We start from the raw sequence: 26,763 nt of genomic DNA on the forward strand, positions 1-26,763 counted from the left end.
AAAAAAATGTCTATATACAGATGCAGCTGCCATAATCCTGACTCTTGTCTGTTCTGCCTCTGTGCTTGGTTGAGTCTACCCATATGGAACCTGCCCACACTGGAGCTAGTTCCATGTCTAACCTGCTCTCTCCATTTGCCTTTATTGTCCTTCTGTTGTTACTGTTTTGATACAGTATCTATTTGTAGCCTAGATTAGCCTTGCATTTACTTATATGTATCTAAGACTATTCTTGAACTCCTGACCTTTCTGCTTCCAAGCCCAAACTGTCAGAATTACAGGTATGGGCTACCATGCCTGGTTTTGATTGCCTTTTATTTCCATTTTGTTTCTTGTATAAATTGAGCATAAATTAAAATTAGATTGAGTCGCCAGGTGGTGGTGGCGCACGCCTTTAATCCCAGCACTTGGGAGGCAGAGGCAGGCGGATTTCTGAGTTCAAGGCCAGCCTGGTCTACAAAGTGAGTTCCAGGACAGCCAGGACTACACAGAAAAACCCTGTCTTGGGGGGTGGGGGGAATTAGATTGAATCAATTTGGTATGTCACAGAAGTGCCATGGGCTTTATGTAAGCTATAGAATGGTAGTGGCAAAGTGGGCCTTAAAATTTTCTCTCTCTCTCTCTCTCTTTCTCTCTTTTTCTCTTTCTCTCTCTCTCTCTCTCTCTCTCTCTCTCTCTCTCTCTCTCTCTCTGTGTGTGTGTGTGTGTGTGTGTGTGTGTGTGTGTATGCTGCTGTGAGCATTCATGCACACGTTTTTGTGTAGAGACATACTTTTAGATCTCTTTAGGATATACCCTAGAATAGAGTTACTTACTGACATGGTAATTCAGTATTATTTGATATATTCTTGAAACAGAATTTCATGGTATACCCACAGCTGCCCTTGAACTTTGGAGCTCTTTGATCTGTATATATATCACAATTCAATAAGAATATCCAGTGAGTTGTGGGGAAGGCAGCAAAATTAAGGTCTCTAAGAGGGTTTGTACTTCATTCTTAGGGTTTGGTTGTGAGGCCAACCTTTAATACTGAGGCTTCTCTCCACCCTCACACTTCAGTCGTTGGTCATTCATGGTGGTGTCCAGGATCAAGCAAGTGCCATACCACTGAGCTGCATCCCAAACTTAATTATTTTGCACATCCAGTTGCCCAGTTGTCCCAGTACCATCTGTTGCAAAGACTGTTACAGTGTCTTGGCCCTCTCAACAGCAACCAAGTATCCACAAATGTAATTGGTTATTGTTAACTGTCAGCCCATGCCATTGGTCAGAATCTCTGTTCTCTTGCCAATGCCACTCTAGCAACTTGGGAAATTAGAGCGTGTAATCTTCCAGTTTTGTTCTTTTGCAAGGTTGTTTAGCTATTCTGAGTCCTTTGCATTTCCATATGAGTCTCAAGTGCACTGCCACCTGTTCTTATAAATAAAGTTTTATTGGAGCATAGCCACACTCATTCATTTATGTATTGTCTGTCTGTTTTAGTGATTCAACAGCAGAATTGAATGATTCATACAGAGACCATATGCTATGTAAAACCTAAAATATCTATTGTTTGGCCCCTTACAGAAAAAAGTGCTTTAGATTCTGAGGTAAATTCGTGTTTTAGTCACCCGAGAACAACAGTGTGAAAGCACCTCTAATTCCCTCACATGGTCAGGCAGGCAGGCGTGCGGTGTGCTGTTTATCTAGACCATGGGAGAAGGATGTAGCAGTGAAGACATAAGTATAGTTCCTGCCTTTCAGAGGAGAGGCCTTCTCTGACCACTACAGTACATTTGCAGTATGTCCCACCCCCGTGTTTTATAGACTTCCTAACACCTAGTCACTCCCTGAGTAATGTGAGTTATATGGGGGTTTCCTTTCTGCCTCTAGAGTTCAATAGCATTTACAAGTAGAGGAATTCTATGCTAGGTGCTCAGTGGAAGTACAAAGACTTGAGGGATGTATACTAGATACAGGCTTAGTATAAGGAAGAAGTCTGTCGTAAGTTATAACTGTTGCCTTGCCTACGATGCTGCCTGGTACATCAAAAATTGATGTATGTATGTAGCTATAGATAGATCATACTGGTAGTGGTGATTGATTGATTTTTGTTAGTTTTGGTTTGCTTTGGTTTGTTGAAACAGGGTTTCAGCTATGTAGCTCTGGCTATTCTGGAACTCAGCCTGTAGACCAGGCTGTCCTCTGACTCAGAGATCTGTAACTTAATTTTTTCAAATCCTACTTTCAATGATGGTTCTTAACATTTTAATCTCCCTTTTAACCCACCACCCACCAGAAGTAGTAGAAAAGAAAGGGTAAAAGGTTCTTTGGAGCAACTCCTGTCTGTTTGGAAATCAGCAGCTCAGTTCACAGGTTACCAGCGGAAGCTAGATCCACTCGCAAACACTTCACAGATATACCAGCAGTCCAGTTTGGTAGAGTCAGGATAGCAAACACAAATTAACAGCAGTGACAAGACGTAACAGAGAAACCCAGGCCTCAACCTTGGCACAAATCAGCAAGATTAACCAGGAGCAACAACAGGAGAAGTTTTTGACTGTGCCTCTCTCAGAGGGGTGAAGATCAAAGAAATTGAAAGATCTACAAGCCTTGCACAGCTAGCTGTACCAGCAAGCCAAGCTCAGCCCCATCACTGTCTGAGTCCCTTTTATACTCTCTCCAAGCATCACCTGTTCAGCTCGTGTCTGTCTCAGCGCTCTGCCCATTAGCCCAGGTCTGCAAAGGCAGCAAGAAACTTCAGCACACCACCAATTTTTTTTTTTTCGAGACAGGGTTTCTCTGTTAGCCTTGGCTGTCCTGGAACTCACTCTGTAGACCAGGCTGGCCTCGAACTCAGAAATCCACCTGCCTCTGCCTCCCAAGTGCTGGGATTAGTGCACCACCACTGCCGGCGATACCAAAATTTTTCTGGTGTATTTCTCTCTGTGGAGTTCTGACATATGGTACTCAACTACACAGTGTAAGGCAGACCAATATATGTGTGTCATTAGCAACATCACAAGTCCTTTCACGTGCTTGCTTTAGCAGAACATCCTTTCCTCTGTGTCTGCTTCAGTGAAATATTCCTTCACAAGTCTGCTTTAGTCTTTCACCTGTGTCCACTTCAGGAAAGCACTTTTTCATGTGTTTGCTCCAGCAAAACACCATCTGACACAACTGACTCTCCAAAGAACCCTTAAGTTTCCACTTCAGAGATCCATCTGCCTGAATGCTGGGACTAAGGGCATGCACCACACTGTAAGGTCCAGGAGTCGTGACCGAACCCAGGATGCTGCATGTGTTAGACAAGCATTCTACCACACATGGATGGATGGATGGATGGATGGATGAATGGATGGTTGAGGGGATAGATGGATAGATAGATTTTTCTCTTCTCCATGCCTCTCTCCTTTGTAGTGATGCTTCTTAGGTCATGACAACACAAGAGTTATTTAATGTCTCTGAAGCTTAGTCTTAACCTGTAGGAAGGAATAATGAGATCACGACTAAATGTCTGTGGTTCTACCTAGCATTATCATACTCAGGTGCTAGAACTGTTCTCAGGCCTCTGGAAGAGCAGTCAGTGCTCCTAACTGCTGAGCCATCTCTCTAACCCTCTACATTATTTTTGTTTGTTTTTTGATACAGTGTCTCTATTAAGTTCTAACTGTTCTAGAACTCACTATGTAGGTCAAACTGGCCTCAAACTCACAGAAATTCTCCAGTCTCTGCCTACCAAGTGCTGAGGATTAAAGGTGTGTGCCACCACACCTGGCCCTCCACATTATTTTTTGAAACATGGTGTTTTAGAACCTGGAGTCCCTGATGAAGGCTAGACTGGCTGGTCATGGAGATCCAGGGGTCTGCTTGTCTTTGCCCTTCCCTCTACCTGAGTCTATAGATAGGTGCTGCCATTCCCAGCTCTTATATGGATACTGCCTGTTCTACCAAGCCTGACCACATCAATCAACTTGGTATGAGAAGAAAATCAACTTCCATGAGGTGTTATCCTCTGACCTCCACACCTGTGCCATGGCACACATGTACAAACACAGACACTAAATAAATAGATAGGTCTGGAGAGATGTCTCAATGCGTAAAGGCCCTTGCTACCAAGCCCAGGGAACGAGTATCCATGGTAGAAGGAAAGAACTGGCTTGAGAAAGATGTCCTTTGACCTTTCTTTATATATGTACTTTGGTCCAAAAGTTCCTCCCTAAAGGTAAATACATAAACATAGTTTTTAAAAAAAATGTTGGTAATTCTAGTATTAGGATAGGCAGGATTGTGAGTTCAAGGCCATACGGAGCTAAATATCAAAGCCTGTCTCCAAGCAGGGTTGAGCTGGCTAAGAATTAAGACATGCTGTACACACATAATAAAAAAGAAAAACTCACAGTGAGTGCTTTAAAAACAAAAATTTGTTATAGTTTTTAAATACTGTATTTTATTTTTATGTGTATACACATTTTACCTGCTAGTGTGTGCTAGAAGAGAGTGTTGGATCTCATAGAACTGGAGTTCCAGACAGATGCTAGTAAACATGTGGGTGTGGGTGTGGGTGCTGAGAATCAAACTCTGGGATCTGGGAGCCCTGAGTATCTCTTCAGCTCCTGTCTCTTTTTTGTTTTGTTTTAGTTTTTTGGGTATTTTGTTGTTGTTGTTGTTGTTGTTGCTCTGTGTGTGCACGTGTGTGTGTGTGTGTGTGTGTGTTTTGAAGTAGTGTCTTGCTGTGTAGCTCTGGCTGGCCTAACACTCTCTGTCTAGCTCAGATTGACCTCGAATTCTCTGAGACCAGCCTGTCTCAGCCTCTTAAGTGCTAAGATAGAGCTGTTCTGCCACTGCTGGCTCACGTTACAGGTCTGTAAATCAGAACTGTCTAACACAACTCTCACCAGGCTAAAGAAGATGTTGGCAGCTCTGTCCCTCCAGGAGGCTGTAGGGTAGAGTAGAATTTCTTTTCTTGCTATTTCCAGTTTCTTAAAGCTGCTGCAAGTCTTGGCTCCTGGCCCTTCCCTCTGCCACATAGCCAGCAGCGACTGGTACGGTCCTTTCACACGTCTGTGTCTACTTCTCTGTAGCCAGCACACACGGTCTATGAATCTAAGATTCATGTGATTGCACTGAGCCTACCTGGACAGGCCACGATGATCTTGCCATCTCATAGTCCTAACTGTAATCATATCTGCAAAGCTCTTTTTGTCACTGCAGATAACGTTTGCAGGTTTCAGAATTATGGCAGGCCGTCAATAAGGGGCCATTATTCTGCCTACACAAGTCCTCAGCTTTGCCTGCACTAAGTAGTAGTCACTCAAGCCATGGGTGCTCTGAGAGATTCCAAGATGAAGCTGTGGCTTCAGGCACAGGATAGAGATGATTTTGATTCAGATAAAGGTGTGGGGTTGTAACCAAGTGTTTGAGAAGGCAAGAGGTCACCCAGGCAGTGGTTGCGCACGCCTTTAATCCCAGCACTTGGGAGGCAGAGACAGGCGGATTTCTGAGTTCGAGGCTAGCCTGGTCTTTACAGAGTGAGTTCCAGGACAGCCAGGGCTACACAGAGAAACCCTTTCTCGAAAAAACAAAAAACCAAAAAGAAGGGGGTGGGGGGGAGGAGGAGGGAGGGAGGGCAAGAGGTCTTAGATCTGCAGGGGACCTGGCAACCTTGAACAGAGGATGTCTCAGTTGTACATTCATTTTGGTGCAGAGCCTGAAAGGAATGAGGAAGAAGGACCTGAGCCTAGGAAGAGTTTCCTCTTCTGCTGGACAGCTGGGAATAGAACATAGATGTGTCTATACGTAGTGGTTCTCCTCACCAGGATGCATCTAGTCAGTGAAGCAGCAGATAGCTGCTAGGCACTGCAGCTGGCCTCAGAGATGCAGTGTAATCCACAAAGCCTGCTCTCTCAGGCCTCAGTCTGGTGGAGGAAAAAATCACAGAGCTGCAGAGACATACTGCAGGATGGCATAGGAGCCAGCAAGAAAGAAGCCTTCCTCCTATGTTCACAGATAAGCAGAACATCTTGAAGGAAGGTCCTGCTCCCTGAAGAATGGGTTGGAATTTACTGGCTCCGATGCTTTATATGACAGATAACAGCCCCGTTTGAAGTGTCCTAAACAAAAATGGACTGAGGGGCAGGAAAAGGTCAGCATCAGGGGCTACTACTATGGTCAGTCTGGCTCCATCTTCTACAACTATGGGATAAACCTGCCTCTGGGTGCTGATTCCACCCCCAGGCTGCTTGCCCTGGAGGTGGCAGAGTGTACAACAGCTTGAACAGTCAGTCCATCCACATGCCTGGCCTTCATGGAGCACCTCTATGTATTCCGAGCTCCTGAGAATGGGACACGCTTGCTCCTATTGCCTGTTTCCAGGTCAAGATTCACCTCTCAGCTGATTACTATGGCCAGATAAGCTGTACTCTTTCCTATATACTATTTAGTTTAGGCCTAATTCCTGAATCTCACAGTGGCAAGAAAAATGGATTTGTGCCTCCCAGGACACTTGGTTTAATTTTAGGCAGGAAGCTGGTAGTTCAGTCAGTGATAATCATGGTGCCCTTAGGAGGGGGGACAGAGTGAAGGGACAGAGAGAAGCCTGTCTGGTCTAAGTCATTTCTTCTCCTTTGCTGTAAAGCCCTGAGGTCTGCTCCTCATACCTTCCAATTATTTGTAAATTCAAGTTCATTATGTAGTGTTGACTGCCTCACTTTCTCTGTTTCTTTCTTAGGATTTGTTTATTTTATGTATGCCAATGAATGTCTTGCCCTCGTGTGCCTAGTACCCACAGAGATCCAAAGAGGGCAACAGATGCCCTGGAACTGGAGTTACAGGCGTTTGTGAGCCTCTATTTTGGTGCTGGGAATTGAACCTGAGTCCTCTGCTTTTGGCCACTAATCCGTCTTTTCAGTCCCACTTCCTCTGGTTCTTAACTAAAACCCCCACAATCAACACTCTGCCTCAGATTAACTTTTTGAATTCATCTCTAGGATCTGCCTTTTGTAGGGAGTGAGGTTGGAGGAATGCAGGAATGGAGCAGGGGGCCACAAAGATGCTGCAAGCACTCTGACCCTAAACTTGTCCCTCGAAGGAACTGTGCCTGTGCCTACAGGGATAGGGACAGTTTTCAGCTTTCGTACTTCCTCCTAATGTATGAATTTCCTGCAAAGTGGGATGGAAGAGACCTGCCTTTATGACTCAGGTGTCCAGTGTCTGCTGGCACTGCGTGTGAAAGCACTTTATATGCTGTAAGGGAGGTTGTTAGTTGTGGCCCCCACATGTCCCTGGAAGATGCTGATGGAGAGGTAGTTTGCTTGCCTAACCCCATTTCTGGGCACTGAGCTTCCCAGGGAACTGTCTATTCAGCTCTTTTCCTAACCCTCTGTTTGCTCCTGCAGGGTCACTCAGGATGTGTCAACTGTCTGGAGTGGAATGAGAAAGGAGAGTAAGTATGAGCTGCAGGGCAGGGAAGGGGTCCAAGCGGTTTGGAGAAGCGGGTTCCTCAGCTTGGTACACCTCAGGAGATGGACTGTGCTCTCTAACATCCTAAGGTTATCCGTGACTGTCAACTCAATTTAACTAGTAACTCAAGTACTGACAGAAGTTAGATAACACCCAAACCCTATTTGACTGTAGGCCAGTGTATTGGAAGAATATTAGAAATTCTCAACAAAGTAAAATATAAATTAGAAATATTTATAAGCTAACCTTAAACTGCAACATCTACTGTCCTTTGAGTTATCTTTGCCCACCTCCTATCCTCTGGGAATGGGCAAGAGGCAGCCGGAGCCTCGAGAAGTCAGAACTTGTAATTCTGCCCTCAGCTTGCTGGCTTCTGGTTCCGATGACCAGCACGCCATCGTGTGGGACCCACTGCACCACAAGAAGCTGCTCTCCATGCACACAGGACACACAGCAAATATCTTCTCTGTCAAGGTGAGCAAAACAAGCCACATGGCAGGACTGGGCTGTGGGCATGGTTGTATTGGTATAGCATGTCCCATGTGCTATTCCTGCGGTGTGAGCTTTGGATAGTGGTACTTGAACCCTGTCTCTTTTCTATGTTCTTCTCAAAACCACTGGCCAACTCAAGACCCATTTATATTTATTAAATTTGTATATATTTGTTACTGTGGGGATACACATGTGCCATGGTGTACATGTATGTTGTCATACATGTGGAGGTCATAAGAACACTGGCATGAGTCAGTTCTTGCCTTTCACCCTGTTCCCAGCACCCCAATGGAGGCTAACTCCAGTTCATCAGATTGGACTCCCATTTCTGACCTCCAAGGGTAGACATGCAGAACACTCATAGATCTTAGGGGAAAACAAAACCCAAAACACCTAGCATAGATCTTAGAGGTCTTCCACCTTGTCATAGGAAATGAATCTTTTCCTTTGATAAAAGGGAATTTAGCTGAGAGGAGGTGGGGAAGACCTTACAGACCTTGAAGCCCTGTTCTGTGAGACTGTCCCGTTGAGACAAGTCTCCTATAATTCCAGGCCTAAGCCTCAGCTATGTGGCTGAGAATGACTTCCAACTTCTGATCCTACACTATGTCTCCTTTGAGTACTTTACCATAAGTTTATATGGTGCTGGGGATAGAACCCAGGGCTTCCTGGATGCTAGTCAAGTCCGCAGTCTTTTCATCTCTTGACCCTAGAGAACAAACCCAGAAGTGGCTGTTAGGACTTAGAATCACATGTGGGGCTGGAGAAGGAAGAGCTCCTGATTCTTGGGGCTCCTTGAAGAAAGTTGTTTATTATTTGCTTTTTGAGGCAGGGTTTCACTCTGTAGATCAGGCTGCCCTGGAACTCATAGAGATCCACCTGCCTTTGCCTCCTGAGTGCTAGCAGTAAAGGTATGTGCCATCATGTCTGGCTTGCACAGCCGCTGAGATGTGTCCGAGTGAGGGTTCTCTGCAGGTGTCAGGCAGGGAGGGGAACCACACAGAGATGAGAGTGGGAACTTGGTTCAGATTGACCATCAACCTGGATGGAGGTTTTGGGGAGTCTGATTCCAGGTGCTTTATCTCACAAATTTAACCATAGTTTAATCTAGAAAATAAGGTTTCCTGGCATAATACAATCCCTGGTGCAGACTGAATTGTAGTCACATTCATTGAAACTCAACCTGGGGTGCATGCCATTTCTTCCAAGAGAATGGGTTCTATGCTTCCTACAATAGCTTAAGGGCCTAAGCAGTGGTCTGGCCTGGTCTTAGTCATACAAACAGCGTAGAAGTCTTTAGCTGTTACCCACCTCTGGGTTTTATTGCCGTCCTTTGATTTGATTTTCGGTTTTAGTGGTTTTAAAACACATTTTCTTTTTTTCTTTTCTTTTTTTGTTGTTGGTAGTAGGTTTTTTGTTTGTTTTTAAGACAGGGTTTAACTCGATTTGTAGACCAGACTGGCCTTGAACTCACAGAGAGCTGCCTGCCTCTGCCTCCTGAGTGCTAGGATTAAAGGTGCGCACACCACCCAGCTAAAAATAGCATTTTCAGCAATGTATTATTACTGTTTATAAGGTATGTGCTATGGGAGTGGAGCTGCATGGAGAGCCCAGAGGACGGCTTTGTGGGATCGACTCCCTCCTTCCTTTCTATGAGACCCCAGGCTTGATTTCAAGTCACCAGGCTTGTATGGCAAGTGCCTTCACCCACTGCAGTCTTTCCAGTTTTTTTTTTTTTTTAAAGAAAAGCCTTCTTTTCAATGGACATAGTTAAAACCACTGCCCCTGGGCACTTACCATATTCCATCCATGCTCTCCCCCTGGTGGCGACTGTGTCACATTGCAAATCTGGCAGCACTGAGGACTCACTTCATTTATTTTTGCTGTGCCTGGAATCAGTGTTGCCTCCAGACAGGAGTAAAGATTGCTTCATGCCCCTAAAAATAAGTTTATATATTCCTATTTCTAAGTGGCAAAGCATAAAAGTGGTTTTTTTGTCTCTTTTCCAAATAAAAACTCAAAAGAAGAGCTGGGATATAGCTCTGTAGTAGAGCAGTTGCCTGCCATTCTCCATTGGTATCTGATCTGTCCCCAGTATAGGGAAGGGAGGAGGGAGATGGACGGACAGACAGACAGACAGACACGGGGTGGAGGGAAGGGAAGGAGAGAGAGAAGGTTTTATTCATGTCGTCTGGAATGCTGTGTTCTCTCTCCACTTGCCGAGGGTTATGGTAGTAGTCCCACGGTGGTCAGCCCTTCTCCACTGGTCAGCATCTGGACTCCACTGTGGCTGTATAAGGAGTGTTACTGAGCGGTTTTGCCCAGATCTCCTTTTCTCTTTTGGATCTTTCTTAGAAATGGGAGTTTAGGTCAAAAGATGGGAATTGCTTTTTAATCCAAACTTGGATGGCTGGATGTGTGTATGAATGTGTGTGTGTATGTATGTACCTGCAAGTGGATGGAACATGAATGGTGGATGGATGGACAGAAGGACTGATGTATATGTGAAGCTGACAGTCTGGGTTTGAACAGTCTTGCTGTGTTATAAATCTCAGTGGTTGGTTGCTGTTCATTTGCTGGTTTTACTTTATTTTGATGCTAGAATTGAACCCAGGACGTCAAGCATGTTACACATGTGGTCTGCAAGTAAGATACACCCTTAGCCATGACCCTTAAAGGTTTTTTTCTTCACCTATGCTCAGGATTAAATTTTAGTTTTTACACATACTGAGTGAGTGCTCACCACTGAGAGATATACCCAGCCTCTATTCTATTTATAATGAGATTGTTTTCAGTATCAAGCAAGATAAAGTCACTGTGCTGTTGACTGGTATTTGGAAATTCTTAGTGAGTGATAGCAAGGATTATCATTCACTCAGTTCCTGCTTGGAGAGCAATCAGAAAAAGGGCGACTCCTTAGGCCACACAGCTCAGCATGAGTGGTGACCACTCCGGCTGCAACAAGCACAGATCCGTAGGCCACACAGCTCAGCATGAGTGGTGACCACTCCGGCTGCATCAAGCACAGATCTTGACTGGGCTTTTGTGTTGATAGGGCTGCTGCTCGGCAGCCAGACTTATTTTGGTGAGCGCTTATAGACAGACTTACTTTCCTAAGTGATATGAGAGGGGAAGGTTTGCTGACATCCAGGCCAGTCTCCTTCAGTGGCCAGCTCTACCCTGTCTCCTGCCAATCATTCAATCTCTTGTGAGCAGTTCCTGCCTCATGCTGGAGACCGCATCTTGATCACGGGGGCAGCTGACTCCAAGGTGCATGTCCACGACCTTACAGTAAAGGAGACGATCCACATGTTTGGAGACCATACAAACCGGGTGAAGCGCATTGCCACGGCACCCATGTGGCCTAACACGTTCTGGAGTGCTGCTGAGGATGGGCTTATCCGGTAAGGGTCTCTGCATGAAATGACTTGTATGTCCTCCACTTCAGTGGCTCTGCTGCAACGCCACCTTCACAGACCTGGCCCATCCCTCCAGCAGACAGGAAGTGGGTCCCCCCTGTTCCAGTGTCCTGTGTGATTGTGTATTTGCCCTGCTCCCTTCAGACAAAGATGATATTATTGCTCTTCTTTCTTTTTCCCTTTCGGGTACTGGGAGTCAAACCCATGGCTGCTTACATACCAGATAATTTTCTACCACTGAGCTAAGTTACAGACACCCCTGTTTCAGGGGAGGGTTGGATGCTGAGATGGGGCTTGTTCTGCAGCCGGGTTGTACTTGGGCTTAGGTCTTAGTTCCTCAACCACTCAAGTACTAGCAGCACAAGCATGTTCATCCTCAGTCTGCCCCCACTCTGCTGTTAGGAGAGAGGATGGCTTCAAACACGGGCTCTGTAGAACCCACACTCTGCTTCCTAAGCAGCCAGATCTATGAGCATGCGCCATTCAGTAAGTAATGTATAAACTCATTACAGTGTAGTTACAAGCAGGTCTCTGATGCAAGGCAAAACAGGTCCAGTCCTAGTTCCCTCTCAGTGTTAAGTGTGAAAAGGCCAGTGCACCCCAAAACTTAAGTCTCTATTTATATAATAGGAACAATCATGATATCTCCTTTGTTAATCTGAGTATGATAGCTGAAAACATTCATGCAAAACATACATAGTACTTAAAAGACTGCCTTGGTCAGTGGCGTGCTTGGGAAGCACTTGCTGTCAGGGCCAGCTGGTAGAATCCTGAGGATCTGGGCAGAGCCATAGGCCGCAGAAATATCCTAGCAGTGTATGAATACTACCTGGACTTCAAGAGCAGACAGTTGGTGGGCAAGAAGAAGCAGAGTGGATTCCCCGCCTGGGTAGGTGTAGAAGACAGGGTAAAGTGACATACAAGATAAAGAATGCCGTGGGTACAGGATGGGGATATAGCTCAGCAGCAGAGAGCTCACCTACGCCATCTGCGGCCCTAGAGCCAATCCCGAGTTCAGAGAGAGGAAGAGAAAGGCTGTACTTATAATTGGCCCATATAGAAAGCTGAGGAAGGCAAGGTAGGTGAAATTGGGTCTTAAAAGTCAGACTGTGGGTTAGATAAACTTAACACTCGGGCTGCAGGTATCAAGTGGCAGGAGAACGATGTCAGACTATTTTAGGAAGAGCATTCCAGTTAAGATGGCCTAGAAGGACCAGTTTAACTCTGTGAGGCTTGTAGAGCCGGCCCCTTTCTGGAGGATCCTGTGTAGTGCAGCAAAACTGCCCCTCTGTCCCTCTGTCCCTCTGTCCTAGCAGGGCTGTGCTGCTGCTGTCTTTGCCTTTCCTTTGCCATGCGATTGGGGCTGAGGGCTGAGGGCCTGGCCTGGCTTTCATGGTCTTAGGCAGCTCTCGGGTAAGCTCAGTTCTCTTTTCTCTTACCTCCATGGAGCCTTTGTTTCCTGAAAGTAGATTAGGATGGAGCATCACAAAGTAGATTTTTGGGGTTTGGAGGTTTTTGTTTGGTTCATTGATTAGTTTTTAAGAAAAGGTCTAACTGCATCCCAGGCTGCCCTCATCTTCACTATGTAGCTCAGGACTTTGAACTCATGATCTTCCTGCCTCAGCCTTCTGAATGCTGGGATTACAAGCATATACCATGACACCCAGCTAGCATGGTACTTTACATGCCATAGCCTTAGCAGGTGTCCTGCTCTGTACTTCAGAGATGTGATATCCCAGATAGTTTATTAAATTTCTTTGACCATTAGTGTTGTAGTGGTACAGGGCTGGTGGTGTTTTATACGAAACACTCAGGACCTCGTCAGATGAACAGCACATTTTTGTTCAGTATTAGCAGTCAGTGGTGGAGTAACAGTATCCACCAATAAGTATCAGCAGGAATGCTGATGTTTATAAAATCTCAACTAGAGGGTCTGCCCTAAGGGTTAATTTAGGATAAGCAGAGTATGTTAGCCAGGCACACATCTTTAATCCCAATACATTGGGAGGCAGAGGCAGGTAGATCTTGAGTTGGAGGCCAGCCTGGTTCCAGGACAGTCAGAGCTACATAGTGAGACCATGAGGGGCTACTCTATGCATCTGACTTGCAGTGGAGACATTCCCCTCTTGCATCACAAGAGCTTGGTTTCTCCCCTGCTTTCTACATAAGAACCCTGGTCACTAATTTTGTCCTCTCTTGCAGCCAGTATGACCTTCGGGAGAACAGCAAACACTCAGAGGTGCTGATTGACCTAACAGAGTACTGTGGCCCGATGGTGGAGGCCAAGTGCCTCACCGTCAATCCCCAGGATAACAACTGCCTGGCAGTGGGGGCCAGCGGGCCCTTTGTGAGGCTCTATGACATTCGAATGATCCATAACCACAGGTACGACCAGCAGCCTTGTGGGCAAGGCACTGGGACACTCTGCGTCCCCCTTGCATAATTTGCCTGTAATCCCACCCCACAATCACTGTGGATTTCATGCTAGTTACCTCACAGCTGTTTGTATCTCTACAGAATGATAGTCTAACAATCAGTTATTTGTGTGAGTGGGAGCAAAGATACGTTTATGTGTTGTGGTGCTTATGTCGAGATCAGAGGACCTTTTGGGTGTCTGATTCTACTGATTCTACCTTGTGGGTCCTGGGGAATCGAACTCTGGTCATCAGATTTGGCAAGTGGAGCCAGTTTAGCAGCCCCAGAGTCAGTCTTGATTTTTGTTTTTACCTCCTCTTGCTCCCTTTTCTTGAGTTTTGAGACAAGATCTTATTAGGTATTATGTAGCGCTACACACACACACACACACACACACACACAATGAGACAGGGTTTCTCTGTGTAGACCAGGCTGTCGCTGAAATCACGTAGATCAACCTGCCTCTGCCTCTGCCTCCTAAATGCTGGGATTAAAGGCAAGGCATGTGTCAGCACTGCTGGGTTTTGTTATGTAAATCAGGCTGACTTTGAACTCACAAGAGATCTACTCTGCCTCCCAAGTGCAGAGATGATGCCACTGTCCCTGACCCCAGAGTTAGAGTCTTACACATGTAATATTTTGTTTATAATAGTTTTGCGTATTTATTATGATACTGGGGTAGAACATGCAGCCTTGTACTTGCTAGGCAAGTGCTCTACCACTGAACTACATACCTGTCCCTATTTTATTATTTTAAAAAAATTGAAAGGTTGGCTGTGGAGATGTCTCAGCGGTTTGGTTCTGTTAGGTTCCCACGCCCTCACGGCGGCTCACTGCTCCAGTCACGGGGAGCTGGCTTCTGCCACCTGCACTCACATGTTCAGACCCCCACACAGACACAGTCACTTCATTTTTAAAATAAAATATACATTTAAAACAGAAAATAAAAGGTAAAATCAAGAGTGGTGGCACACTACTGCAATCTCAGCACTTGAGACATAGGGAGTGAGGATCAGAGGCTCAAGGCTATCCTTCTCTACAGAGCTGCACTTTATGTCAACCTCAGCCAGTGTGACCCTGTCTCAGAAAAAGAAAGAAGGGAGAGGGGGCAGTCTTTTGGGAGAACCCAGGAATTCTCCACAGTCTTGGCTATCCCTGATCCTAGGACGGGTTTAGCCTACTCTACTTGCACCGGTTAATATGTCCACAGCTATCTAAAGAGCAAACCATGGAGTTGCTTGTGGCAGGAAGAAAGATAACTTCTGTTCTTCTGTACCTCTAGAGACATGACCCTGGGCTTTCTCTGTGGAGTATGATCCAGCTAGCCAGGGACAGCCAGCCAGTTTTAACCTGTCCAGTTTTCCTTCCATCAGGAAGAGCATGAAGCAGAGCCCTTCGGCAGGTGTGCACACCTTCTGTGACCGGCAGAAGCCCCTTCCGGATGGTGCAGCTCAGTATTATGTCGCAGGTAGGGCCCAGCCCGGCTCTTACCTGGACCTTGGCTCTTTCTGGGGCTGGCCAGAGGGGTAGGGTGTTAGACTCAGACAGGTCTGGACTTCACTCCTCATTTTGACCAGTTGTGTAACTGTCAAAAATCACTTAACTCTGAGGAGTTCTTCTCTTTAAAATGGGGTTGTAATCCCAGAACTCGAGAGGTCAAGTAAGGCAGGAGGCTCAAAATCACAACACTGATCTGAAAGAACTAGTAATAAAACCAGTCTGGACCACACAGCAAGACCCTGTGTCACACGCACAAAATGACTGAGGGCAAGCCCGAGGCTGCTGGCTCATTGGTTATGTCGAGGGCTCAATGCCTTGTAGCTGCCTCCATGAAGTGGGCTGCCAGTATTTCCAATTTGGCTGTCTTTACACTGTCCCCTGACTCTTTAAGTAGGGGCTGAAGTCTCATTCTAGGGTCATTGTGCTCTTCTTGGCAGGTCACCTGCCAGTGAAGCTGCCTGACTATAACAGCCGTCTGAGAGTACTGGTTGCCACTTATGTGACCTTCAGCCCCAATGGCACAGAGCTGCTAGTCAACATGGGAGGAGAGCAGGTAGGTTCACTGCCTGGTGAGAGTCTCACCCGCATTCCCTATCTTGGCGGATAAAAAGTATCGGCTTCCTTGTAAATAACATATGACATGTGAGGGACCATAGTTATCCTAACCTATCCTTTTTTATTTCCCTTTTCTTTTTAGAGAACTAGACAGACATATGGTATTTTGGTTAAGAATGCTTTAAAGGGTCTGGCAAGTGGCTCCTCAGGTAAAAGTGCTTACTGGCCAAGCCTGACAGCCTGAGCTTAGTCCTAGACCCCAAGGTAGAAGGTATCCCTCTAGAACCAGCCTGGTTTACACAGTGAAGGGAATCCTTTTTTTGTTTGTTTGTTTTGTTTTGTTTTGTTTTTCAAAACAGGGTTTCTCTGTGTAGCTCTGGCTGTCCTGGAACTCAGAAATCCACCTGCCTCTGCCTCCCAAGTGCTGGGATTAAAGGCGTGCGCCACCACTGACCGGCGTGAAGGGAATCCTTGAGGCTGAGAACTCAGCCAAGCTGTGATCGAGGGCCAGCTTTGAGAAGTGTCACTTGATAATGCCAAGGTGCCAACCCCGGTTTATGTGCTCTCAGCTCGGGATGTGTACTGAGCCTTGTAGAAATGTATCTCCAGTCATCCCTTGCTGTGGCACTAGCATTATCATAAACATGATAGGGACAGATGCAAATACAGACGGCCCTGAAGCTGGCAGCAAACACGGGGAGGGAAACAGTGACCCATCGTCACAAGCAAGGTGTAAATACAAAAGAGACAGGCTGGAGAGTGGTTGAGCACCTGGCTTGAGGGTGATGGGGCTGAATGCAAGGCCTGGCAGAGTACTCAGAGGCAGGCAGGGCTGGTTAGAGGCCTGACTATGCAGTCCCCTGCTCTTAGGACCCTGGTAAGGTATAGAATTCAGAGTCTGCATTTCTTCATCTGCAGAAAGGATGACGCTGATACTAATAAGCTCTTCGTGTTGTACCCACTGGGATGAATCCATATAGAACATTTAGCAGAACCTGGAACAAAATAAGCATTGAATAGCACTCAGTAAATAACAGATAACATTTGCTTACTGACAGGAGTAATTGGCAGTGTCTCTTTTAGTAGCTTCTCTTCTCTAAAGCCTCAGTTTCCTCGTCTGTAAAACAAGATATTTGCGCCTTTGAGGACCTTTCAGATTTAAATATGTGCTCTCAGGTAATGACCATATGTCAGCAAGGGTTTAAGTCGCATAGCCTACCCCTAGACTCCTGAGCTTGGAAGCACTGGGCTCTCTCAGGCTCCATACTCCATGCTCACTGGGAGCTGAGGATCCTGATCTTGAAAGCTGCCCAGAGCCGGGCGGTGGTGGCCTTTAATCCCAGCACTTGGGAGGCAGAGGCAGGTGGATTTCTGAGTTCGAAGCCAGCCTGGTCTACAGAGTGAATTCCAGGACAGCCAGGGCTACACAGAGAAACCCTGTCTCGAAAAAAAAAAGAAAAGAAAGAAAGAAAGAAAGCTGCCCAGATCTTGCTGGTGCTTGAGCCGCACCCTTGCCTCATGGCCTCATCTCTCCTCAATCCCAGGTGTATTTGTTTGACTTGACTTACAAGCAACGGCCGTATACTTTCCTCTTGCCTAGAAAATGTCACTCAGTGGGTAAGTTCTGCCTTAGGGAGCCCTGCTGTGGTGGGTGGAGGCTTGTGTACTTTCCTCTGTGGAGAAGCCCACTCTTTACTCTGACCTGTGTCTATACACTCCAAAAGAGATTTCTACACTGGCCTTATCAGAAGGGTAGTCATACGGTCAGAGATCTGTCCAAGGCTTTGCATCCTGCTCTTACGGGCCTTCTGGTCCCTGGCTCTAAGAACTTAAGTAGCTGCCTTTTCCCTTCTCATCCTGGTTCATGGATTTCTTCCTGTGGCTTACAGCTGGTGCACCCACGTCTTCACCCCTCATTCCCCTCATGTCAGACAGAAAGGAACTATATCCTCTGTAGCCAGCAGAGGGCGCACAGGCTTTTCTTTATACGGCTGCCTGCCTGTCCTGACTTGTTTTCTGGGACTGGGTCAGACCTAGGAAAATAGTCTCACAGTGGAGCCATCAGATCCTGTGATGGAAGCCAAAGGGATGCAGAGAAGTGAAGCCCTCCTCCTGAGTTGTCACTGTTACTTTCTTCTCATTCTGCCAGAAGTCCAGAATGGCAAGATGTCCACTAATGGTGTGTCCAACGGTGTGTCGAATGGCCTACACCTTCACAGCAATGGCTTCCGGCTGCCAGAAAGCAAGGGGTGTATCAGGTAAGGCCAGCTGACCTCAATGGCCTTTCAGTCTTAGCTACAGCTTATGGATGGGAGACAGAAACATGGCCTGTAACCCTCTCGTCTTGGGGTTGGAGAGACTACTCAGCAGTCAAGAGCACTGGCTGCTCTTTCAGAATACCCAATTTCCATTCCCAGAACCTATATAGCTCAGGGTGACAGTGGCCCCTCTTCTGGATGGCAGTGAGATGCCAGGGTCCACAAAACCACACATGGCCCCTTGGGTAGGACCTTAACTGGTCTGTCTTGGTTCTCCTTCCCTCACAGCCCCCAGGTGGAGCTACCCCCATACCTGGAGCGTGTGAAGCAGCAAGCCAATGAAGCCTTTGCCTGCCAGCAGTGGACCCAGGCCATCCAGCTTTATAGCAAGGCTGTGCAGAAGGCTCCTCACAATGCTATGCTCTATGGAAACCGAGCTGCTGCCTACATGAAGCGCAAGTGGTGAGTGGGCTCCATAGAGGTTTCTGGGTCAGAATGAGGGCTGAACCACCTGGACGGTGAGACCAGGTTGCTAGGGCATCCACAGAAGGTGGCACTGGCAGCCCACTGCCTCTAGGGGTCTCTTGAACGTAGGCCCCCTCCTTTCTTCCTAAGGCTGAGGTAACACAAGACATTTAGCGTGCAAGACATTTAGCGTGCACATTGCTTTGTTTAAGGTGTAAGTGAAGGATAAAGAGGGGTGTTCATACTAATTATTAGAGAAGTGAGGCTTGGATTGGACTTGGAAGGAACAGTGGAATCTTGATAGATACAACTGAGGAGATGACGAACTCAGTTGTTATCTTCATAAAATGATTCTGGCCAGGCGGTGGTGGCGCACACCTTTAATCCCAGCACTTGGGAGGCAGAGGCAGGAGGATTTCTGAGTTCAAGGCCAGCCTGATCTACAGAGTGAGTTCCAGGACAGCCAGGGCTACACAGAGAAACCCTGTCTCAAAAAAAAAAAAAAAAAAAAAAAAGAAAAGAAAAGAAAAAAAAAGATTCTGCAGTTGAATAGCCCTGCTTTCTGGGCTCTTAGACCCACTCACTGACCAAGTACAAACTAGACCTCATAGACACCCTGACTGGTAGTAAAGGCATAAACAGGTCAATGTCCTAAGACACCCCATGTCTTCAGAGATCATCAGGGCCCCAGTCCTGCCTGCAGCACCATCAGACAAGCAGGCAGGCAGACCCCCATCCCCCAGCCAGGGCCAAGACTAGAGATGGATAGAGCTGGGCCCACAGCCATTTCTGCTCCGTCTGGCATCCGTCGGCTCTGCCCAGACAGACAGGCCAGCTGGTGTGCCATCGTCTGGCTGAAACTAGGCAGGCCTGGGGAAGCTTAAGAAACCCACCCAAGTCAGCAGGATGGGATTGGGGGAGATGCCACACACAGAGAAGTTAGATGAAGCATCAGGAGTTTCCCCAGGGATCAAAAGAGGACTACATGGGGCACCTTGCAGGCCACCTGAGGTGTATCACCTCTGTCACACTGATTAGGAGGACTTGCCTGAGAGCTCAGCTTCGTGTCTGTATCTTTGCTGAAAGAAGTTGATTTCCTAATTCACAGCTTGTTTTCTGAGTTCCTACTATGTGCTAGGTACTGGTGAAAACAGTTCTATCACTCTGAGTCCCTTTGCTCCAAAGTTCCCAGCCTCTGGACAAGAATAAAATCTCTGACATAGTTCAGCATGAACCATAGAAAAGATGCAGGAAGCAGTAAGTCTTGTAAATGGTCAGGTAAAGTGCTGTGGCACCAAGAAGAGTTGAGTCACCTCTCTGCTCAGGATCAGGGAAGCCTCAGAAAGATGTGGTGTCTGAATGGGCTCGAAGTGTGGGCAGCTTAGACAAGGAGATGAGGGGGAGGAGAGGATTGTGGGGAAGGACACTGCAGGGAGAGGAAATGGTGTGAACAAAGGCGTGGGGGCGGGGGACTAACTGAAGAGCCTGCTTCAGAACAGCAAATCCATTTGGCTGGAGCAGAGGGTTCTGGAAAGGACTGGCAGGGGATGAGTCTGCGAGGTAGCCTGGGGCTTGCCTGGAAAGGGCTTGGAATGCAGAGGGTGGCATTTGGCCTTGATTCAGTGTGTGATGGGCAGCTACTGGAGAGATTTGAGCAGGGATGTGCAGAGGGCTGTCTTTTCAGGGAGATTGATCTGGCAGTACATCCAGGATGGGTGAGCCCTGGGGCCAGCCTGCTCTTTTTTCCCCCCATCCCCACATGCCTGCCAGTGACCCCTAGAATGTCACATTCTGTCCCAGGCCAGTCTCCCCAGGGCTACCATCTGCTCCTGGAAACAGACCACCCTCTGGCTCCTGGCTGGTCTCTGGTCTGGCTCTTGCTAGGAGCTCAGAAAGGGGCACCTTGCAGGCAGTAACTGGGCTTCCAAACAGCGCCTGCTCCTTCGTCACAGCCACTCGTTCTGACGCAGGGCACACCATCAAAGCAGCTCTGTTTCCTGCCTGCCCCACATTGCTTAGCTGTCGCTTTCTTGTCTAAGGAGGGCTGGGTGCTCCTTCTGACTACATGGCAAGAGAGGGTCGGGAGGCATCTTCTGTGACCTGTGCCCTTGGTGAAGGGACCCCTGGCTTTAGTGAGTGCTGCTTACTGTCCAACAGGCCCACCCCCGCCCAGTAGGAAGGAGGGAGGCTTCAATCCCCAGCACTGAAAATATGAACATTTACATGTTTCTAAAAGGGCAAAGTGGCCCTCGTTGCTGCTTGGTTGTACAGATGAGAGGCAAAATGGGTTTCTGGCAGCAGGGAGCTGCGCCCCCTGTCCTGGCTCAGCATAGGAAAAGGAAGGCTTCTCCCTTTACCCCTTCCAATAGAAAGCTTCTACTTCCCTTTATCCGTACTTCTCCATTGGAGAAAGGAGTAGAGAGGATTTGGAGCTCCTGGTGTGCACAGCCCCCTCACCATCAGCTTCCAGAGAGCTGACTTTGCCAGACAGTCAGGCCCCATCCTCCAGCCCCAGGAGGTGGAGGCCACAGCTGCTGCAGATCAGTCAGCCAGGACAGAGGGGGGTCTGGCTGAGGGCACGCTGCCTGCTGCTCGGACCCTGAGCCCTGGCCTAGCACTTCTGGCTTCTCCAGACCACAGAACTGTCCTTGAGGGCCCCCTGCCTTGGACATAGCTTTGAAGGCCAGCAGGGGGATTTGAGGAGGTGGATGAAGGAAAGAGAAGGAGGGCTTGGGGAGTCTGAGGTGGGCAGGATGCCAGGCCTTCTGCTGCAGAGCTGCGGGTGCCTGAGGTGAGCAGTGCACAGTTGCAGTCTGTGCCCAGCAGAGGGCAGCCCAACACTGCTTTTTACTATCTCAAACCTCAGGGTTCCTGGCTTGCTCCTCAGTTTACTCCATCTCCCAGGGAGGGAGTACTGGGCTAAGCCAAGGCTTCATTTCCATATCTCCTCACCCTGAGGTTTGTCAGAGATGACCTAGAAGTAGCCACAGAAAGTGGTGAGTACCTTGTATCTGCCACGGGCCTCTCTCACCTCTAAGCTATGTTCCTGTACCTTCCCAGGGATGGTGACCACTACGATGCCCTCCGGGACTGCCTCAAGGCCATCTCCCTAAACCCTTGCCACCTGAAGGCACACTTCCGTCTGGCCCGGTGCCTCTTTGAACTGAAGTATGTGGCCGAGGCTCTGGAGTGCCTGGATGACTTCAAAGGGAAGTTCCCAGAGCAGGCCCACAGCAGCGCTTGTGACGCGCTGGGCCGGGACATCACAGCTGCCCTTGTCTCCAAAAGTGATGGGGGTGAGTGTGTGCCCAGGGGACACAGCCGTCCGCTCCCTACCCAGAAAGGCCATGAGGCTTTGATCTAGAAGCCCTGGCTTTGGGTGCTGATTCAGGAGCTCCCTGGCCTTAAGACAGTCTGCTGACCCCTGAAACTCACTTCATACCTGAAGAAGGGGCAGTCAGCAGCTCCCATTGAAACTCTGTTGAAGATTAATGTAGCAGCCAGTCTGTGTGGGCTCCAGCCGGGCCTTCCCACCCGTTCCCAGGCAGGGCCTTAGCAGGGAACGCCCTGGGCTGAGAGATGGAGTGCTGTTGTTGCCTCTGTTTCAATCTGGACATGTGCAGCAGGCATGGTGTCTAGGACAGTGCCTTAGTTCCCAGCTCAGCTCTACCAGGTCCAACTGTGTGGCCATGGATCCAGCACAGCCTCCAAACCAGTCTCATCTACAGAGGGCACAGCGAGCCGCCGGTGCCTGTGGGGTGAGAGGTCGAGCTGGGCCATGGTGATGTGGGCTACGAACACGAGATGTTCTCACTGGAGGCTGCTCGCCTCTCTCACCTCTCCTTGCTTTCTGTCCCAGAGGAGAAGAAGGCAGCCGGCGGTGGTGGTCCAGTCCGCCTGCGAAGCACAAGCCGTAAGGACTCCATCTCAGAGGATGAGGTGGTGCTGCGCGAGCGGAGCTATGACTACCAGTTCCGCTACTGCGGCCACTGCAACACCACCACCGACATCAAGGAGGCAAATTTCTTTGGCAGGTCTGAGGCCTGAGCAGGAGGAGGATGCATATCACAATTCCAGCAAGGGTTGGAGGGGTGGGGTCATATGGGAGACATAATTTGGGGGTACTCATTGCCTGGCTCTGCCTCTGTACCCTAAACCAGCCATACCACATGGAATCGTGACAGACTGGCCTACGTGGCATCAGTGCTGTGTCTGGAAGTTTCTTCCGCCCCTCCCCACTCTGTCTGGTGTCCTAGAGCTTGCTGGCTTTGTCTGGACACTTGGAACTTTTGTCTGCTGCTGAAAGGGAGGCAAGAACTACGAGGCTGGGCATCTTAGACCACGCCCTGGGTACTCAGACATGCCCATCGCAAGCCCCATCCTTGCTTTGTTTATACCCTTTGGACTTATATCCACAGGGTCTCTTCCCCAAGATCCCCTCCCAGTGTCAACAGTGTGAGAGGGCCTGTATTATATATATGGACTGTAAGATTTGGGGGTCCAAGATGTCTTGGGTTGCTGAGGGAACATTTAGCTAGATGAGGCTGTTCTTACAAGAGATAGAGACAAGAGTTGGTCCTACAGCAGTGAGGTAATGATGTACCTCATGGGTATTGTAGTATCATATTGGAGGGACCCGACAGTCACCAGTGTTGGGGGGGGTTTGTTGTTGTTATTTTTGGTTTTTGAGACAGGGTTTTACTTTGTAGCCCTGGCTGTCCTGAAACTCACTCCGTAGACCAAGCTAGCCTCAAAATCATACAGATCCACATGCTTCTGCCTCACAGGTGCTGGTATTAAAAGCCTGCACCACCACTGTCCCCAACAGTGATGATTGCTCCATGGAGTATGGAAGAAGGAGATCATTTGCATAGGATAGTTCTGAGTCAAGGATAGCCCTTGAGTGTGAGAACTGAGTACTCCCGGCTTCACCCGTTCCCTCCAGCCTTTCCCTGGCCTGACCTCCCTGCCCTTTCCCCCTGCCAGCAATGCTCAGTACATCGTCAGCGGCTCTGATGACGGCTCCTTCTTCATCTGGGAAAAGGAGACCACCAACCTAGTCCGAGTGCTCCAGGGGGATGAGTCCATTGTCAACTGCTTGCAGCCACACCCTAGCTACTGCTTCCTGGCCACCAGTGGCATCGACCCTGTTGTGCGACTGTGGAACCCACGACCAGAGGTGAGGACACAAGCAAGGTGGCCAAAGCCAGACAACAAGGAATAGAAAAACTGTGAGCTTCATTGCCAGGAAAGGGAAGGGAGCCATACAGGCTGGAAGCTGCTGGGAAAGATAAAGCTGGAGGGTGGGAGCTCCTGGGCCCTAGGAAGGTCTAAATGCAGTGGATGTTTCTGGGCCGAGAATGGCTTTTGCATTCTTGGAGCTTACGCTTGAACTAGCCATGAAGGTGAAATGCCCATATATATATATGCCAAGGGCAGGTGTGCCAGGGGGAGGACAGAGCTAGACCAGCCTCTTGCGAGAATGCCTCAGGCTCCCTGGAGGCCCTTCCCTTCATATGCTACTGTGAGGGTCCCGCAGAAGCTGTGAGCGGACTAGCCCAGGGAGGCGGCAGACTTGGAGTTGATTGCTATGCAGCCTTGCACACTGAGCACTTAGGCCGGTGTGGCGGCCTCTGCTCTCAGCGCCCATGGGCAGGTGAGCCTTCCAGTGACAGCTAGCAGGCTGACTGACGTTCATATGGCAGATCTGAATCCAGAACTGGTTTGCTGTGCTTTTATAAAGAGGACCCCACAGGACCTTTCCTCGAGGAAGAAAATGAAAAGGGGTCATTAGAGGTGGGGGCTGTATCTGGTCCCCAAGCCAACACATGTGAGGCATCTCCCCCCCCCCCCACATGTATTCCCGCGTGCACACCTCTCCCCATGCGTTTCATCTTATGTGCCCCTCAGACACCCCAGTGTGATCTGTCTTACTACATATTCTGAAGTGGATGTTTCCTCTTACACATCCCAGTGTGTGTCTCCCTGCTCAGCCTGTGCATCTGCCACAGTCCATGTACCTCCTCACACCCTGCTGTCCCTCCACTCTGAGCTCACTACAATGGCCTTTTCTTGACAGAGTGAAGACCTCACAGGCCGAGTGGTGGAGGACATGGAGGGCGCCTCTCAGGCCAACCAGCGGCGCATGAACGCCAATCCCCTGGAGGCAATGCTACTGGACATGGGCTACCGGATCACGGGCCTGAGCAGCGGGGGCGCCGGGGCCTCTGAGGACGAGGACGGTGCCGAGGGCCAGGTGCAGTGCCGGCCCAGCTAGTCGCTCCCAGCCCCAGCTCCCAGCCCTGTGCCGCAGATGGGGGCTGGGCTCGTTTTGGTTTGTCTTTCCCACCCCCATTTTTTCATTTCCCCTGTTTTGTTTGTTAGTTTGACCTTGTGGGTGGGGATTGCTGCAACTTGCTGACTTTCAGACTCTTGGGCTGATTGTCCCTTGACTGTCCCCAGCCCTGAGCAGAAAAGCAGGAGGGGAATCACCTCCGAATGCCCTTACCTCCTGCTTCCGTGTCTCTGGAAGGCTCTGGCCCTTCTCAAAACCCCTTCTGCCTCCAGTGGGGAGGCCCGAGCTGAAGCTGTCTTCAAGGACTGCCCTGCCCTCGGCTGGCAACAGGAAGGGAGTGGAGCTCCCTGCTGAGAGGCTTGCCTTGGCCTGTTGTTGCCACTAGCTTTCCTGCCTACAGGGCTAGCTCCCCTGTGGGCTTTCTGGAAGGTCCCTTCACAGCCACCAGTGTTAAGGTGGAAGCATAGGAAACATGGGAGCCCCCAGTGGCAAGGTCAGGCCACCTGCCCTGGTGGCAGTGGAGCTTCCTCATCCCCTCCTGGGCCTGTTCTAGGCTGTCTCTGAGGGCTTTGCCTTTCCAATGGTGTGACAGGGGGTGGGGTACCTCGTTCCCACCCACCTGCCCCTGCAAGTACTAATGCGCCATGGCCCTCTCCTGGGGCGCTCCTCGGCCTCACTGTGACCTTTCTGCCAGAGCTCCCAGCCAGGCCTACTCTGCTGAGGTGGCGCTTCCTAAGGACCCTTCTCGCCCTCTGCCCTCCTTCCCACCCATGTGCTGAGCCGCCACAAAGACCAAAGAAGTGATGGCTTTTCTCTGTCCCCTGCTGCTCTGGGGGGAGTGGGTGGGAAAGTCCTTAGCTCAGCCATCCCTCCTCAGTAGCCCCAAGCTTTACACTGGACAAGGCGCCCACTCTGCCACCAAGCCCCCCTCTCCCTCAGGCCCCTTGGCTCCTGCTCGGGAGCTGGGAGTAGGTTCATGCCAGCCTCCCCAGCCCTGTGTGCTTCCTCTGGGCTACAGCCCTCCAGCTGCAGCCTCTGGGGAGAAGCAGCTTCCCTCCCTCCCTCCATCCCTTCCTCCCTCGCCCCTGTCTCTGCCAGGTGCCTCCTCTCAGTCAAGCTTCTGAGCAGCCCTGGAGACAGGAGGCCACGTTAAAAGCTTTTTCACAGTTTTAAGGAGACGAGGGGGTGAGGCTAGTGGTGGGGGGTCTGGCACCATCTCACTGCTTTAATCTCAGCGACACAGGTGGCAGCTTCTCCCCTTCCTGCCCACCCCAGGTCCTCTTCCCACCCTCTCTCCTAGCTTGGTAATGAAGTGTATTTATTGGTGAAGGAGACAGCTGCTGCTGCTGCTTCTCCTGCTGCTGGGACTTACTCCCCTGTCTCTTCCTCGTGACCTTTCTCGAGCCAGGGAGGGGGGGCAGGAGTATTGGGCTAGGCCCTGGGGTACAAGAACTGGCCAGGGTCCCTTTGCTTTCCTATGTTCAAGCCACCTGCCCTTCCCCCTGTCCGTCCTCCTGTCTCCCACCCGCCTGCCTAGCCTGGACCCTGCAGTGTGGAGAGACACATAAGCCTTACTGTCCTCTGGGGCCGGAGCCGAGCCTTTTGTTGCTCTGCTCCCGGGAGAGTGAGGGTGACGCAATTGATTAAAACCATTTTGTTCTAACTGTGACTGGTGGCATTTGTTGGGGGCACAAATGGGTCTGAGTCCCTCCCTGCCATGGCTGTGATGTGGAGCAACCACACCTCTGCTGAGCAGACTTGCCTTGTGTGAGTCAGGTCAGCCCAGCAGGCCTAGTACAAAGCCCACAGCCGGTAGCTGTGATTGGACATCATCAGCTTTTACCTGGGGCTTTCTCCCCTTAGAAATGACTTCAAATCTTGGTAGTTTTTCAGATTCTTTAAACTGAACCCAAGACGGATGCAC

The 26,763-nt window shown here is 49.2% G+C and overlaps 1 protein-coding gene across 3 annotated transcripts in view; it reads left to right on the forward strand.

Moving 5' to 3' along the window:
* Wdtc1 (WD and tetratricopeptide repeats 1) overlaps window positions 1-26,502 on the forward strand; it is a 46,903-nt gene extending 20,401 nt beyond the window's left edge. For 2 of the 3 annotated variants that reach the window (XM_076934032.1, XM_034502281.2), the window contains exons 4-16: window positions 7,377-7,423; window positions 7,803-7,914; window positions 11,149-11,336; window positions 13,554-13,736; window positions 15,140-15,234; window positions 15,704-15,819; window positions 17,366-17,438; window positions 17,971-18,079; window positions 18,368-18,541; window positions 21,605-21,840; window positions 22,404-22,578; window positions 23,531-23,723; window positions 24,624-26,502. In XM_076934032.1, the coding sequence (XP_076790147.1) occupies window positions 7,377-7,423; window positions 7,803-7,914; window positions 11,149-11,336; window positions 13,554-13,736; window positions 15,140-15,234; window positions 15,704-15,819; window positions 17,366-17,438; window positions 17,971-18,079; window positions 18,368-18,541; window positions 21,605-21,840; window positions 22,404-22,578; window positions 23,531-23,723; window positions 24,624-24,821 (1,899 nt within the window). In that variant the 3' untranslated portion in view covers window positions 24,822-26,502. The remainder of the gene's footprint in view (window positions 1-7,376; window positions 7,424-7,802; window positions 7,915-11,148; window positions 11,337-13,553; window positions 13,737-15,139; window positions 15,235-15,703; window positions 15,820-17,365; window positions 17,439-17,970; window positions 18,080-18,367; window positions 18,542-21,604; window positions 21,841-22,403; window positions 22,579-23,530; window positions 23,724-24,623) is intronic. The other variant, XM_076934033.1, reaches the window with a different exon arrangement.
* The last annotated feature ends 261 nt before the right edge of the window (window positions 26,503-26,763 follow it).

Source organism: Arvicanthis niloticus, chromosome 5, assembly GCF_011762505.2.
Source record: "Arvicanthis niloticus isolate mArvNil1 chromosome 5, mArvNil1.pat.X, whole genome shotgun sequence".
Taxonomy (NCBI): Eukaryota; Metazoa; Chordata; class Mammalia; order Rodentia; family Muridae; genus Arvicanthis; species Arvicanthis niloticus.